The 16619-nt window shown below is 44.2% G+C and overlaps 1 protein-coding gene across 1 annotated transcript in view; it reads right to left on the bottom strand.

The window, feature by feature from the left end:
- Nucleotides 1–16508, bottom strand: part of WASHC5 (WASH complex subunit 5) — a 55949-nt gene extending 39441 nt beyond the window's left edge. Inside the window, exons 1-7 of the mRNA XM_081012501.1 lie at nt 16310–16508; nt 12714–13010; nt 10176–10321; nt 8445–8529; nt 8085–8185; nt 6454–6643; nt 662–814 (exon numbers count right to left, since the gene is read on the bottom strand). Of these exons, the coding sequence (XP_080868627.1) occupies nt 662–814; nt 6454–6643; nt 8085–8185; nt 8445–8529; nt 10176–10321; nt 12714–12899 (861 nt within the window). The 5' untranslated portion in view covers nt 12900–13010; nt 16310–16508. The remainder of the gene's footprint in view (nt 1–661; nt 815–6453; nt 6644–8084; nt 8186–8444; nt 8530–10175; nt 10322–12713; nt 13011–16309) is intronic.
- Between the last annotated feature and the right edge of the window lie 111 nt (nt 16509–16619).

Below are 16619 nucleotides of genomic sequence, written 5' to 3'. Positions count from 1 at the left end.
TGTACATGAGGATTGGTTAGGGGGCGTGGCTAGGGAGACGTGCGGTCGGGAGAAAGTCCCGAGGGCCTGACAAGAGTGGCTTGAGGGCCACATTGTTCCCCGAGCCTCAGGTTCCTCACCCCTGCGCTCTACACTTGATATCCATTTGTTTTAGCATTTTTTTTAAATGCTTTTTATTGAATTTTCTTTAACACAAACAAATAAAATAAATACCCTAACATTCCACAATCATATGTTTACTTATTTTCTAAACGCTCTATCGTGCACGGACTTCCCTCCCTCCCTTCAACAGGTTTTCATATTATTCTCTTTTTTTCGCAGATTCTTAATTACATTCTATACACATCACAAAATTTATTTTAATCCTACTAGTCTTCAAACGTCTACAATTGCTACTTATATATTCAACAAATTTACTCCATTCCTTTTTGAACTTTGTTTCCTCTAATCCTGTGGGTTAGTTTTGCTAATTCGACATATTCGACCATTTTTGTCTGCCACTCCAAGTCTTAGCATTTTAAAAAGTTGTAAGCCTTTGCGCTCGGCTGCCATGGCAGAAAGGAAGCACATAAAGTAAAGTAAATAAGAAAAAGAACAACGAGGAGATGCGCTTCCAAATCTATTTGGCTGTTTCGTTGCTTCAGCTCCGAACTGTATTTACCCAGTTGTCTGGAAAATATTTGTCCACGATCTCCCTCATCTTCGCTTGCTGCGTGTGCAGAATGGAGGCATCAAAATAAAGTGCCACGTACAACATGGCCGCCTGAGGAGCGAGGGCGACGCTGCGGTGCTCTGGTAACGGGTATGCGGAAACCTGAAATGGGAGGAGAGCAACAGGAAGAGGGAGACAACAAGTCAATGGACGCCATGTAGACATAGAACAGTATGATACGATACGATATCTTTATTGTCATTGTCCCATACAGAACAATGAAATTGAAAATCTACATAAAACATTCAAAAATCCCTAAAAACTCTGAAACCCCATTTTAAAATACAATGTACTATAGAGACTCCTTATACTGCGTTTAGAACCAGAATTGCATTTGGGTAGAAACTGTTTCTCAGATGGCTGGTCCTGGTCTTTATAACCCTGTACCTTCTTCCAGAAGGCAGAAGCTGAAAGAGATCATTTCCTGCGCTATCTCTGCAGCTTTCTTATGGCACCTGGAAGCATAGATTTGATCTAAGGTGGGAAGAGTGCACCCAATTATTCTCTCTGCAGTCTTTACAACCCTGAATAGCATTGTTTTTCCCCTGGCCGTGCAGCTCCCAAACCACACGCACAGACCATAAGTTAATTCACTCTCCACAGTACAATGATAAAAATGTTTTTCCGGAGGATTCTCAGAAAATATAACCTCTGCTGTGCTCTCTTCATCAGGTCTTTGCTTTTTTTGTTACCATAAAGCACCAATGCTGCAGCAAGCAAAGGCTTTAGCAGCTCAGCCAGCTGCTTGTGGCTGGAAAGCCAGACAGGATGTTTGTGACAGTTGCCATGGGAACAAAGGGGCAGTCCATTCTGTACTGAGCACCGGATGTTAGCTCAGTGTGTGTGTGTGTCATATGACCCGTACTGGATGTACTTGGGAGGAGTTTTCTCCTTGCTGTTGTTGAGTGCAGACATGATTCTCTGTACTGATGTAAGAGGCAGAAATAAATGATGTAAATAGTTTTCTGTCTGCTTCTTTCCCCTCCCTGGGGACACCAAAGGGGAGAGAGGAAGAACGGTGTGTTCCTCTCATACATCTGAGAAGAATCGCCGGACCTCGCCTGCTTATCAGCAGAGGTTGGGAGACGCGGGGAGGTCGACAGGAATATCTGCCGGTGCCTACGCTTGTGGCACATTCCTCTGACCCAGGCAGAATTCCAACAGTGGCAGCCTTCGGATGGTTGCGATTCATCGGACATCTGCATGAGAGGCTGGTGGATTGTCCTCCTCTGCTCCAAGGAGGAAGAAAAGCGTCTGAGAAATGCCAGAGGCTCCACAGACAGCTGATGGAAAGAAGAGGTGTTTTCCAAGCAACGGAGCTCAAGGTATGCTGCATTTCGGGCTAAAAGTGTGAACGCAGGAAGATTAATTCCCTGGTTCACGGAGCTGCGTTTCAAAGAAAACAAAAGCTCCGGAGGAAGAGGCCTGCATTCCACAAATTTTTGTGGTAGATAAGATGTCTTATTGAAATGCATTGTTGCTAGGTAACGGAAAGTTGGAAAGTTACTGGCAAAGGGGCTGGACTCTGAGTGTGAGCCTGGGAAAGCGAAACAAAATCAGAGAATGTTTCGGCTACAAGGTTTACGAGCTCTTGGAAGGGACTTTTCAATAGCAGCCTGAGTTTAGCTGCCAGGTGCAAAAAGCATAAACAATTTGCAGTTTGCTGCGTGAGCAAGAAAAAAAAAAAAAAACAGCTGTTGGATTTTGCAGCTTGTTTGGAGGTGAGAGAGGCTTGGCTTCAAGATGGATGCCAAGAAAGGGGGAGGTTTGCCTTGCCCTCCTTGCTTAACCAATGACAATTATTCATCTTGGTCTGTAAAGATGAAGGCCCTGCTGCAGAGTCAGAGGCTTTTTGATGTAATTCAAAACCCCATCCCTGCAGCACCAACCAGAGGTTGGGAGTCACAGAACGTAAGGGCCAGGACTGCTATAATTCTGTGTGTCTCAGATGATCAGTTGGTGCATGTTCAGCATTTAGAAAATGCGAAAGAGGTATGGGACACGCTGCGTACAACGCATCAGAGAGATGCTGGTTCTTCAGCGTTGCTGTATTTTGAGAAATTGACCAATCTGAGCCTTGCGCCTGATGGAGATGTTCAAGCGCACCTGACAGAAATGAAGTTTCTGCGTCAACAGATGGTGGAACGCAATTTTCGTCTTCAGGAGGAAGTGTTTTGCTTCATGATGATAAACAGCCTTAGCCGCACCTACAAGGTTGTTGCCAGTCAGCTTGGTTCCCTACCGGCCGCGCAGCTGACCGCGGAGAGAGTTTGTGCTGTGGTTCTGAATGAACACGACAGACTTGCTGCACTGGAAGAAAAAGACAGGGGGAGGGAAGAACAGAGTTCTAATTCCCCCACTGCTGATGCTACTGGAGAGCATGGAGTAGCATTGAGTGCTGTCCGATGCTACAATTGTGGACAGACTGGGCATCTACAGCGAAACTGTAAGAAGCCGCGCCAGTCAAGAGGAACAAAGAGCAGCTCTACGAAGCCTCAGGCGTCAGGCAAAAGCCGTACCAAGTGCCAGGTGAAACCTGCAAAGGCTATGATGGCGAATGGAACCACGCCAGATGTTGGGAACTCGTTCATAATTGACACGGGCGCCACGGTTCATATGTGCCCGCACAGAGGACTGTTTTCGACGTTGAAGAAGCAAAGCTTCACTGTGAAACAGGCCAACGGTCAGGAGTTGGAAGCGACTGGAATTGGGACTGTGTATCTTGAGAGTCTGAACTTGACTATAAGCAATGTTTACCTGGTTCCAGAACTGAGATTTAATCTGCTGAGCGTGTCGCAGATTGCAAAGAAAGGACTGAAACTGTCCTATGATGCTAAAAGCTGCAAGATCTACAAGGATGGAGAACTGTTTCTTACTGCCAAAGAGAAAGATGGACTGTATTTGTTGACTTTTGATCAAAGTGATTACATGAAATGTAATTCTTCTGTTTCTAACGAAATCTCTCTTGCAGGCGTGACCAGTGTGAGCACCAGGAAGGTGACTAAGACGAAAAAGGTCGACAGAGCATTCCAGCGGGTGTATGCTGATGTGATTGGTCCTCTAGAACCATCTAGAGGCGGTGCACGATTTTACCTTTTGTGTGTGGATTGTTTCACAAATTATTCTTGGGTTTATATGATGGAGAAACCGCAAGAAACTTTAGAAAAGTTTCAGGAGTTTTGTGACAAGGTTAAAATTATGCATGATGCTAACATTGATTGTCTTTTCACAGATGAGAAGCCAATTTTTCTGTTACAGAAGTTTCAGAAGTTCCTGGATGGAAAAGGGATAGACCACAAAGTGGCTGTTTCGCAAGAAGCGTGGAACAGGGGGGTCTGTGTGAAAGTGAACAAAGAATTGCAAAAGGGGATGCATGCGCAATTGCTGAGTTCACATTTGCCACATGAATATTGGGCCGAATCGCTAGCGTCCTATCTTCATGTGTGGCTGAGAAAAGTCTCAACAGAGTTGGGATGTTCTCCTTTTGAGAAGCTGTTCAATAGAAAACCTTCTGTTGCCTATTTTAAGGTTTTCGGGTCTCATGTGAGAACAGAAGCTCCAGGTGGTGTAAAGAATGCCAGAGGCATTTTTGTGGGTTATGAAAAGGGTCTCTACAGAGTAATTTTGTCTGAATCTGGTCAGGTGATTCTCACAAAGTTCCTAGAGAGTGCTCCAGAGCGAGAGCGGGTTGTAGAACAAACATTTCCCACAGGTGGCGATTATGATGATGATGATGATGAGTTTGATCTTATTGAGTTCAGTAGTACTGATGATGACAGCGATAGCTCAGACAGCTCAGTTGTCACAGTCATTGAGAGGAAATCTCACACAATGGATAGACCTTCACAGGTGAAGGAAGAACCACTGATTGCTACTGGTTCTCCAGAGAGTTCAGAGGCTGAACCAGAAAGCAGAGAAGAGCAGCAACTCTTACGTAGGTCTGAGAGAGCAACGAAGGGTGTACCACCCGAGAGGTATTCAAAGGAGTTTGCTAACCTTGCATATGTTGCTATTGTAAACGACCAAGGACAGATTGAAGCTGTGTCTGAGTCAGAGACAAAGGCACAACAGAGAGTTGTTAACCGAGGTAATGCGAAGTCACACAACCAGAGAGGTACATTGGTTAAACCAGTGGCGGGTAGTTCCAAGGGTGGAACTGAAACAACAGGGGAATGTTATAAATATAACAACTGTTTGTTTTCTTCTCTGGATGACGCTTTGCTCGCAGCACACATTGATACTTTAGGGGGAGTATGTTACCATAAAGCACCAATGCTGCAGCAAGCAAAGGCTTTAGCAGCTCAGCCAGCTGCTTGTGGCTGGAAAGCCAGACAGGATGTTTGTGACTGTTGCCATGGGAACAAAGGGGCAGTCCATTCTGTACTGAGCACCGGATGTTAGCTCAGTGTGTGTGTGTGTCATATGACCCGTACTGGATGTACTTGGGAGGAGTTTTCTCCTTGCTGTTGTTGAGTGCAGACATGATTCTCTGTACTGATGTAAGAGGCAGAAATAAATGATGTAAATAGTTTTCTGTCTGCTTCTTTCCCCTCCCTGGGGACACCAAAGGGGAGAGAGGAAGAACGGTGTGTTCCTCTCATACATCTGAGAAGAATCGCCGGACCTCGCCTGCTTATCAGCAGAGGTTGGGAGACGCGGGGAGGTCGACAGGAATATCTGCCGGTGCCTACGCTTGTGGCACATTCCTCTGACCCAGGCAGAATTCCAACATTTTTATCATATTTTTATGTGTGTTGGAAGCTGCGCAGAGTGGCTGGGGTATAAATAATAAAATTGCTATTACCAGTGTTAAGTTAGGTCTAGAGGGGCACTGAGAATCAGTGAGATGCAGTGCCTAGAGTGTCGGACTAGGACCTGGGAGGTCCGGGTTCGAATCCCCACTCAGTCACATGCCGCTCACAGGCCAATCTTGGGTCAGTCACTGCCTCTCAGCCTAACCAACCTCACAGGATTGTTGGGGTTAAATGAACACCTCTGAGGAAAAGGCAGGATGCAAATGCAACAAGTAAATAATGGCTCCTTCCCCCGCCTCTATTTAATACATTCTCCTTGCATAATTACATGGGGCTAACCCTGTATAAGGGGGTTCTGGTCATTTACAGCTTTGAAGCAAATTACTTTCCGGTAAGTGAACTAATGGCTTCTCCTATGGTCCTTCTCTTGACAGTGTTTTCTACAGTGTGGATGTGGGGAATGGCTGCCCAGAATTATTTAAATCATGGGTGTGCATGGGAAAGACCTATTTATTTCATCAAATGGGAGTTTGCTTCATCTTCGGGAAATAGGGATAAAGAGAAAAGTCCCGCCCCCTTTTGTACTATTCAAGAAAAATTGTTTACTAGAGTTTATTTATTCCCGTGTCATTTTGCTTGTAAATATTTATTTTTATGTAAAATAGAAGGAAGTGTGGACTGGGAATCACTATGACTGTCAAAGCATTTTGGTGGTAGGCAGTGAAATACCAAAGAGGAAAAGGTCACTCTGTAGGTGGTGTACGGTCTTGCGGAGGTTGTGCTTATCACTTTTTAAGGGTCTACTGTGCTGTTAGGAAAACTGAGCCTTGGAGAGAACAAGCCTGTAGTTCTATGGACGCTTCTGTGCTTACCAGACTATTTGGTGAATGTGTTGAATACCTGTCGTTAAGTATTACTTGAACATTGCAATGATAAAGTAAAGAAGGCATTGCAACTTGAGGTCTTTCCCGGCTCGCTGAGACTCACCTGGTTGTATATATCATCCGACCTCAGCCGGCCAATGACCATGCTGATGAAGGTTTCGTTTATGGGTACCCTGCTGAAGTAGCTCTCTGGATAGTTTGCAGGCCTCTTCGCTCCAGGCTGACTCGAATACCCCGTGCTCCGGAGCAGCTTACATATGTCGTCCATGTTGGAATCAGCAGAACGGGCAGCGCTGGTAGGCAAAGAGAGAAAAAGGAGCTTCGGGAGCAAGAACAGAGGAAGAAACACGAAAAAGGGACAGAGGACGACTCTTGCAAGCAAGGCACACTGAAGCAATCTCAAATGAATTCAGCTTTGAGAGGTCGAATCCTTAGAAGCAGTACATCAGGTGTGCTCTAGCTGGTCTTATTGTTTACATTTTATGTGTTTCCAAAGCGGCATACGTGGCTGATGATGCCATCCTCGTTTCATCTTCACAACGACCCTGTGGAGTAAGTTAGGCTGAGAGAGAGAGAGAGCTATTGGCCCAGGGTCAACCAGCAAGCTTCATGGCTGGGTGGGTGGGGATTCGAACTCGTCTCCTAGGTCCTAGTTGAGCATGGCAATTCCTGGATTGCCTCAGGTGGCAAAAAGGGGTGAGCTGCCCCTGCGTCCTAGTCTAACACTCTTAATTACACCACCATACTGGCTCTCTTTTAAATCTCTTTATATTGTATACATTTTTATTGGTGGCCGATACATTTTGTTTTGTGTTGGTTGTCAATTGCCTTGAGTTCTCTTGGACAAGGTGTGATGGATAAATATTGCAAAATAATCATAATAATATAGATTAAAATGTGAGCTAACGAATCTCAAGTTCAAATCTTGCTTCACTTTGGGTTTCCTAGGATACTTGTAGAGATATTTTGAAGGGTCTGTTCCACACCCAACCAGAATCCACGTGTGTGTGTGTGATGGGTATAAGTGCTGGACTAGGATCTGCAAGAACCAGGTTCAAATCTTCACTTAGCCATGAAGCTTACTGGGGGATTTTGGACCAGTCACTATCTCTCAGCCTAACCTACCTCACAGGGCTGTTGCGAGGATAAAAATGGGCTGCGATTGATTTGTTACCTCAGGATAAAAATTGTTCGAAAAAACAAATAAATACATAAATAAATAAATAAGGGTTGGCAGGCATATGGGACAGGGCCTTCTCAGCAGTGACACCCAGTCTCTGGAATTTCCTTTTCAGGTGCCTGGATTCCTCCCATTCTGTTTCAAGGTGGATAATTAAGGGCATCCTGCTCTTTTTAAAAATAAAGATGGAGTTTTCTGTTCCCCAACTGCTTCTTATTTTTCCTAGCTTCCTAAAATCCTTAATTTTAAACTTGTTAGTTTTGATAACCTCCTAATTATGACAGCTGATTTACGCATAATCTCATTAAGGCGTTGGCACAATATCTTCTTATACAGAAAGAAATGTAGGATGTCATCACGCTCTGCAGTTTGTTTGCCCGGCAACCCTAACGCCATATAAGGCAGCTGCTGATGTTCCCATCGAAACTGGGACCTTCTGAACACAAAGCAGGCACTATTCCACTGAGTCATGTGATTCCCAGCAGATGTTCACCTTGCTATCTTTCTGGGAAATGCTAGCCAGAATCAAAAATGGTCAGCAACGGTCAGAATACCTGTATCTATAGTAGGAAACCAGCATTCTCTCTCGCACCTCCCCTTCAATTTTCTGATCGATGACGAGCAACATGACGCCATACAGATAAAGGGCTTCACACTACAGTGCAGGGGGGGAAAATAACAATATTGTGCTCATTGACATCAATAGTTTCAAAGGCCAAAAACAGTGCTGCCTAGCAGATCCAATTCATTCATTATTAGTAAATTGCTTAGGTGATTCCACAGCCAGGCCGATCCAGCAAATCACTTCACCTGAATTAACACGATAATCCAATCTCTTGTTTTTTGCCCAGGCAAGTCTGCACAGAACTGCGGAGCAGGCGAGTCTATTATTGCACAGAAGCCGGAGTGCTTACCAGCAGCTGTTTGCCATCCTCATTCAGCAGTACCGTTTCTATGGTTTGCTGGATGTAAATTCCTTCATTGAGGTCATCTAGATATCTAGGAACAGCATAAAAATCAAGAATAAGGTCCAGTCGTTAATGGCTTACCAGCTGCAACGGATCTCCTTCTGAACACCAGTTGTTGGGAATCACAAAAAAAGGAGCGTGCTGTTGCGCTCAGGCTGTGTTTACTGGTTGGCCACTGTGAGAACAGAGTAGCCTTTGGCCCGACCCGCCAGGGCCATTCTTAGGTAAGGTTGTCTAGCCCTAAGAATAAGGAGTCTCGATGGGAGATGTCTCACGACAGCTAGGACAAAATGGTTTTTATAGCTGGGACGAACAGCGTATCAAAAGATGGATAGCAAGCTTGAAGCTGAGGAATACATGCACGACCTGCCACGGTGAGGTGAACTCAACCTGCATTTCCTTCAGCTTTTGTGACGTATTTGTACAAACAGCCCCTTTAAGGACCAGTCGGCTTTCTTACTGGAAATAATAATAATAATAATTTATTATTTATACCCCGCCCATCTGGCTGGGTTTCCCCAGCCACTCTGGGCAGCTTCCAACAAAACACTAAAATACAATAACCTATTTAAACATTAAAAGCTTCCCTACTCAGTGTCAAGAATAGAGAGCAGGGTCTTAAGACCTCCTACCTTACCAGTTTTTTTTATCTCTTGTAATACTTTCGGGATTGGCTCTGTTGGTTCTTCCACAGATATCACCATGTTTTTATATTGTCCCTGTCCCACTCTTACATCTTTAACATCTTGATTACATCTTATTTTCAGCGCCAAGACGTCTAAAAACTATTATAAACAACAAAGGTGACAACGGGCAGCCTTGTCTTGTTCCTTCGGTTATTTTACAGTTCTCAGTCAGGACATTATTTAGTATCACTGGTCAATATATACATTGCTTTGACGCCTTGTATTAAAAGTGTCTCCACAACTCATATATTCTAAAACTTTAAACATAAAATCCCAGGAGACATTATAAAAGGAATGCAACCAGGGCTATCGTTATATGTCAAGTCAGGCAATGATCCCAAGTTCAAGGCATGTTTTGCATGTCTGCATGCACAAACACAGCATTCCAGACACCAGCCCATTTGCTTTGCCCTGTAAAAATCAATGGGCACCATTTTGAGCAAAGCCCACCACAGATTGCAAGCACATTTTTTGGCGAAGCCTTGCTGATGCCACCAGCATATGCAAATAAGCTAAGTTTCACAGCCATTGTCTCTTATTAACATTTAGCTGTAGCTTGCACAGGGCTTACGGTCCACTGACATTGTCTATGCCCAAAATACCATTAACTTCTGAAATAAGATTGGCAGCACTAAGCAGCAGGGCCTTTTCAGTTGTGGGCCCCAACTCCCCCATCTACATCCCTCTTAGCTTTTTCAAAAGTATTTGAAAATGTCATGTTCTCCTCAGCTGTTAATGTAATGCTGATGCCTCTTCCCTTTTAAAAAAACTGTGACATTGTGCATTGTCTGTTTTGAATTAACTGCTACAAATGATTCTCAGGGTCGCTTCCAACGCTATAATTCAACGATTCTATAATCTAATTTTCTTGCGATTTTATATTGCCAGTTGCTGAGGCCACACAAGCTTAAAAAGTAAGAAAAAAACAGAATCAAAGTTTCAGGGGGAAAGGGGGAAGAGATCACAGGTTTTGGAGCCAGCAATTACGCACCTGTTTAAGTCAACGATATATTTATGAACGCTTTGGAAAGCCAGATAGAATCTCGTCAAGATTTCTATGTTGTTCTCGCGAAATTCGTCGTCTAGATCCTGGAGGTCAGGTTTGGCTTCCAACTTCCCTTCCCATAGCTCAGGTCCCTGCGATGAAGAAACAATCATTTTGACGAAATATGGCATAAAGAAAGGACCATCTTATTATTTGCCAAATATCAATGTGCACTTGCTGTGAATTACTGTAACGATAAGTTTTATTATACATGCTTCACCAGAAAGTTCCAGGGCAGGTTACGGCAATAAAAACACAACATTCAAAACAAATTAGAATCACAACTAGGGTGGATGCTAAAAAATACTCCTGTGTCGAAAGCCAGTTTTAAAAAATGCATCATCGGCATATGAGGAAAGTTGCATAACTGAAGGTACCAGATACAGCTCTATAGGGAGGGAATCTAGCAAGTTAGGGTTGTCAACAGAGAATACCCTCTCCTGGGAGAGTCTGTAGGAAAGGGGGCAGTCGTTCAGATCTTTGGGGCCTACATAATTTAATCAGTTTTAATCACTTTAAAGAACAGAGAGCTTAAATATGGCTTCAGCGAAGCAAAATTTCTTAATAATAATAATATTCTTTTTTATTTATACCTGGGCTCAGGGCGGCTAACACCAGTAAAATTACAATAAAAATATAATAGGGAAAAGGAAAAAACCCCAAATTAAAATACAGGTTAAAATACAATTTAAAATGCAGCCTCATTTTAAAAGTAGCCCATAGATCAAAACCATAAGGGGAGGGCAACATAAGGGTCAGACTGAGTCCAAACCAAAGGCCAGGCAGAACAGCTCTGTCTTGCAGGCCCTGCGGAAAGATGTCAAGTCCCACAGGGCCTTAGTCTCTTGTGACAGAGCGTTCCACCAAGACGGAGCCAGTACTGAAAAGGCCTTGGCCCTAGTTGAGACCAATCTTTTTTTTTTTTTAAAGCAGTTTATTAAATTTTACAATAAAAATAGACATGATAAACAATGTAACATCGATCTTGACATATTTTCACATTTTCTTTGGACTTCCTCACATCTCCCGCTCCCATTTTCATCGTTGAAACATTTTGTCAGCAATTTATCATCTTATTTAAAATCTTATTTCCCTTCTATATTTCATAATCATATAATTCTCAAAAGGAGCTAAGTTTTCACAGTCTTACTTATTTTCTTAAAAAACTTCTAAATTTAGTGGTGCTCAGTTGTTTTAGTCTAGCATCTTATTTAGCATTCACTCAAATTACAATACTTTTGTAAATAATTCTTAAATTTCTTCCAATCCTCCTCGATCCTCTCTTCTCCCAGGTCACGGATTCTGCCAGTCATTTCAGCCAGTTCCATGTACTCTATCAGTTGTATCTGCCATTCTTCCAGTGTGGGTAGATCTTGAGTTTTCCAGTATTTTGCGAGAAGTATCCTTGCTGCTGTTGTTGCATACATAAAAAATGTCTGGTCCTTCTTTGCCACCCCTTGGCCGACAATACCCAAAAGGAAAGCCTCTGGTTTCTTAGTGAAGGTATATTTAAATACCTTTTTCAGTTCATTATAAATCATTTCCCAGAACGCCTTCACTTTAGGGCAAGTCCACCAGAGGTGGAAGAACGTTCCCTCGCACTCTTTGCATTTCCAACACTTATTATCAGACAGGTGGTAAATTTTAGCAAGTTTGACTGGGGTCATATACCATCTATAGATCATTTTCATTACATTTTCTTTCAGGGCGTTACATGCAGTAAATTTCAATCCATTACTCCACAACCTCTCCCAGTCCTCAAACATGATATTATGCCCAATATCCTGTGCCCACCTTATCATAGCCGATTTAACCGTTTCGTCTTGTGTATTCCATTTCAACAGCAAGTTATACATCCTTGAAAGTACCTTAATCTTTGGTTCTAACAATTCTGTTTCTAGTTTCGATTTCTCCACCTGGAACCCTAATTTCTTATCATTTTTAAAAACTTCTTTGATCTGAGCGTAATGTAACCAATCTCGCACTTTGTCTTTCATTTTCTCTAGACTCTGCAATTTCCATTTGTCTCCATCCTTTTCTAGTATTTCCCAATATTTTGGCCATTTAGCCTCCATATTGGGTCTTTTTCGGGCCTAGTTGAGACCAATCTAACCACCTTGTGACCTGGGACCTCCACAGTGTTGTCATTTGTGGACCTTAAGGTCCTCCATGGGGCATACCAGGAGAGGCGGTCACATAGGTATGTGGGTCCTAGGCCACATAGGGCTTTAAAGGTCAAAACCAGCACCTTAAACCTGACCCTGTACTCCACCGGGAGCCAGTGCAGTTGGTAAAGCACTGGATGAATGTGATCCCACAGCAAGGACCTCGTAAGGAGCCTCGCCGCGGCATTCTGCACCCGCTGGAGTTTCTGGGTCAGCTTCAAGGGCAGCCCCGCGTAGAGCGAGTTACAATAATCAAGCCTGGAGGTGACCGTCGCATGGATCACTGTGGCCAGGTCAGGGTGGGAAAGGTATTTCTTACCTTGAAATAGCTGAAATCAAATATAATATCGCCATATTTCTGCTGATCAGCCTTGTTTCTGAGCCGAAAAACACCCGGAACGAACTCGGAGAGTCTCAACAGTTCAGCAATGATAGCATTTCCACAAGAGACAATTCTGAGAATGGCCTGCCCACAGTGATTATTTTCCGCTAGGAAGTCCACCATGGCGAAGAACAGTATGATTCTTCCAAAAGTATCTTTTCAACCCAAGTTTGTACTTTCATTCTTTTAAGTTATCTGAAGGAAGATGCATTGATGAGAGCTCCATTAATGTACCTGAAAAACAGCAACCACTGAACATATTTGACATTGCATATTCATCATTTCTCAGTTTATGATGTGCTCCCATTCCGCTACCCAACACATTTTTTTTAATTACAAGCCTGTTCTTAAAATATGTTTTTCTCAACACCCTGGAATAGGGTTTCACAGCATGAACAAAACACCTTTTTCTTAAGTCAGACCAGCAACAACAGCACATTCTTCTCTGAAAAATAAGTTGAGGATACCTGCCTAAAATGAAATGCAGCCCATTGGATAAAACAGATAAAGAATTGGCAGCCCACGAGTTGCTATTAGCGCCCCCCCAACATTTTTCTTTCTTTAAAAAACTGCTGTGTTAAGAATGTCTCTTTAGAAGCGGGTTATAAATATGTTTTATAGTAAATTTTATCCAGCAGGGCTTAGGAAGGAAAAGAGGGAGAATAAATGCCCCAAACTAAAAATACGTTGGCCTTCTTAGCCTTTTACAAGAACTATATTTGATAAAAGATTTATTTCTTAGCGCCATTTTGAAGCTCTTCCTCTTACTTTGCTTTTCACAACAGCACTTCCAAGCTTTATTTCAGGAGGGGTAAAACATGGACCCACAGTTACACTCACAAGGAAAATGAAAGAAAAAAGTCTTTTCAAGTTGCAAGAAACACTCGGAACAACAACAACTATCTATCTATCTATCTATATGCGTGTGTACACACACACATATATACACATATATATATATACATACATATACAATGGACACTTGGGTTGCGAACGTGATTTGTGCGGGATGCACATTTGCAACCCGCGTCTGCGCACGTGCGGGTTGCGATTCGGCGCATGCGCGACCACCAAAACCCGGAAGTAACCCGTTCTGGTACTTCCAGGTTTCAGCGGTCCACGACCCGAATAAATACAACCTGAAGCGTCTGTAACCCGAGGTATGACTGTATACACCACACATTGCATGCACGCACGCACATAATTTCTCCTGCTCTGGAGGACAGGACTCGAACCCATGGCTACAAATTACTAGAAAGGAGATTCTGATTAAATATCAGGAAGAACTTTCTGACAGTAAGAGCTATTTGAAAATGGAAAGTGCTGCTTTTGACCCATAAAGCCTTAAACGGCTCAGAATCACAATACCTCAAGGTCTGCCTCTCCTCATATAAACTGAACTCGACCCTGCGACCATCCTCTGAGGCCTTTCTTCGCGTGCCCCTTACACGAGAGGTCCAGAGAGCAGCAACATGAGAACCGGCCTTTTCTGCAGTGGCTCCCCACTTGTGCGATGCTCTCCTCAGTTTGCCTGCTGCCTTCATCTGAAGGCAGCCCTGTTTAGGAACTGTTTAAGGTCTGACGTTTTGCCATGTTTTTACTATTCTGATGGGAGCCGCCCAGAGCGGCTGGCTCAACCCAGTCAGATGGGTGGCATACAAATAATAAAATATTTTTTCATAATTTTAATAAGAGAGGTCCGGAGGGTGGCAACAGGTCTTCTCTGCAGCGGCTCCCCATTTGTGGAATGCTCTCCCCAGGGAAGTCTACATTGGCTCCCAGTATGCTTCCAAGCACAATTCAAAGTGCTGGTGCTGACCTTGAAAGCCCTAAACGGCCTCGGTCCAGTATACCTGAAGGAGCGTCTCCACCCCCATCGTTCTGCCCGGACACTGAGGTCCAGCGCCGAGGGCCTTCTGGTGGTTCCCTAGCTGTGAGAAGCCAAGTTACAGGGAACCAGGCAGAGGGCCTTCTCGGTAGTGGCACCTACCCTGTGGAACACCCTCCCACCAGATGTCAAAGAGAACAACAACTACCAGACTTTTGGAAGACATCTGAAGGCAACCCTGTTTAGGGAAGGTTTTAATGTTTAACAGACTACTGTATTTTAATATTCTGTTGGAAGCTGCCCAGAGTGGCTGGGGAAGCCCAGCCAGATGGGTAGAGTATAAATAATAAATTTATTATTATTATTATTATTATTATTACACACCTTTAGGCGCCAGGCAAAAACGTTCCTTTATAACTAGGGCTTTGATTGATTTGATTGACACCCTATGCCTTTTTAAAATGTGGGGTTTGTGAGGGAGGGCTGTTTATTGGGTTGTTGTTTTTATTTTGATACTATATTTTGTGGTTTTATATTTTGATTTTGTTCTGTGAGCTGCCCCGAGACCACTGGGTTATAGGGCGGTATATAAATTCAATAAATAATAACAGTGCTTTTCCCTCCCTTAAAAAAATAGGTTTAGGGGTACTCTCATTTTCCTACTCATATTGAAATACTGCCCCTCAATGAGGCCAAACTTAGATTCAAAAAATGTTTAGGGGTACGCATACTCCTGCGTACCCCCAGGAAAAAAAGCACTGAATAATAATACAGTGGTACCTCGGGTTTAGGGACGCGGGTGGCACTGTGGGTTAAACCATAAAGCCTAGGGCTGGCCGATCAGAAGGTCGGCGGTTCGAAACCCCGCAACGGGGTGAGCTCCCGTTGCTCGGTCCCTGCTCCTGCCAACCTAGCAGTTCAAAAGCATGTCAAAGTGCAAGTAGATAAATAGGTACCGCTCTGGCGGGAAGGTAAAGGGCGTTTCCGTGCGCTGCTCTAGTTCTCCAGAAGCGGCTTAGTCATGCTGGCCACATGACCCGGAAGCTGTACGCCGGCTCCCTTGGCCAATAAAGTGAGATGAGCACCACAACCCCAGAGTTGGTCACAACTGGACCTAATGGTCAGGGGTCCCTTTACCTCGGGTTACATACACTTCAGCTTACAGACTCTGCTAACCCAGAAAAAGTACCTCGGGTTAAGAACTTTGCTTCAAGATGAGAACAGAAATTGTGTTCTGGTGGTGCGGCGGCGGCAGCAGCAGGAAGCCCCATTAGCTAAAGTGGTGCTTCAGGTTCAGAACAGTTTCAGGTTAAGAACAGACCTCCGGAACGAATTAAGTACGTAACTAGAGGCACCAATGTAATAATTATCTTTAGGCGCTGGGCAAAAACGTTCCTCTTTAACCAGGCCTCTCCTAACACTGCATGCATTTTATAAAAAGGCAGAACAGCCACACCACCTATTCCATGATTCTATAACCTAGTTTGTGTTTGTTTTTGGAAGGGGAGAATTTTGCAAAGCCTGCATTTGCACGGGACAGCAATGCTTTTGGGAGAAACTGCCCCCGGGTTTCCTGTTCCAAACACGGGAGCCTTTGCAGCGGAAAGTGAGAGTCGTCGCGGGGGCAGCGACCCTATAATTAGAGCCTCGTTAACCCCCCCCCCGCAAACAACCATTGTTTACCCCCAGGGCCCCCTGCACTTACACGGCTTGCAGATGGGATCTTTGCAAAGGGAGGCAGCGGCGGCGGCTCTTCTTCTTCTGCAGCCCCGTTATTTTGCAGAGGCCAGCAGGTCTTTCGCAAGCAGCAGCAACGACCCGGGTCGACCAGCCCTTGGGGCGGAAAAGGGAGAGAGGATCAGGATCCCGGAAACGCGAGGCGGCAAGCAAAGGAGCTTGCAGCTGCCAAACGCAGTCGGCGCTGCAAAGCCTTCCTCCCTGCCTCGCATCACATGAGGGTTTCCCGGGTCATGTGAACAGGCGCCGGCTGATGATGAGACGCGCGTTTCCCGCCG

Source organism: Podarcis pityusensis (genome assembly GCF_964106645.2).
Source record: "Podarcis pityusensis genome assembly, chromosome: 7".
Lineage (NCBI taxonomy): Eukaryota > Metazoa > Chordata > Lepidosauria > Squamata > Lacertidae > Podarcis > Podarcis pityusensis.
The sequence above is the reverse complement of the archived record's forward strand: the minus strand, read 5'-3'. Positions and strand labels throughout refer to the sequence as shown.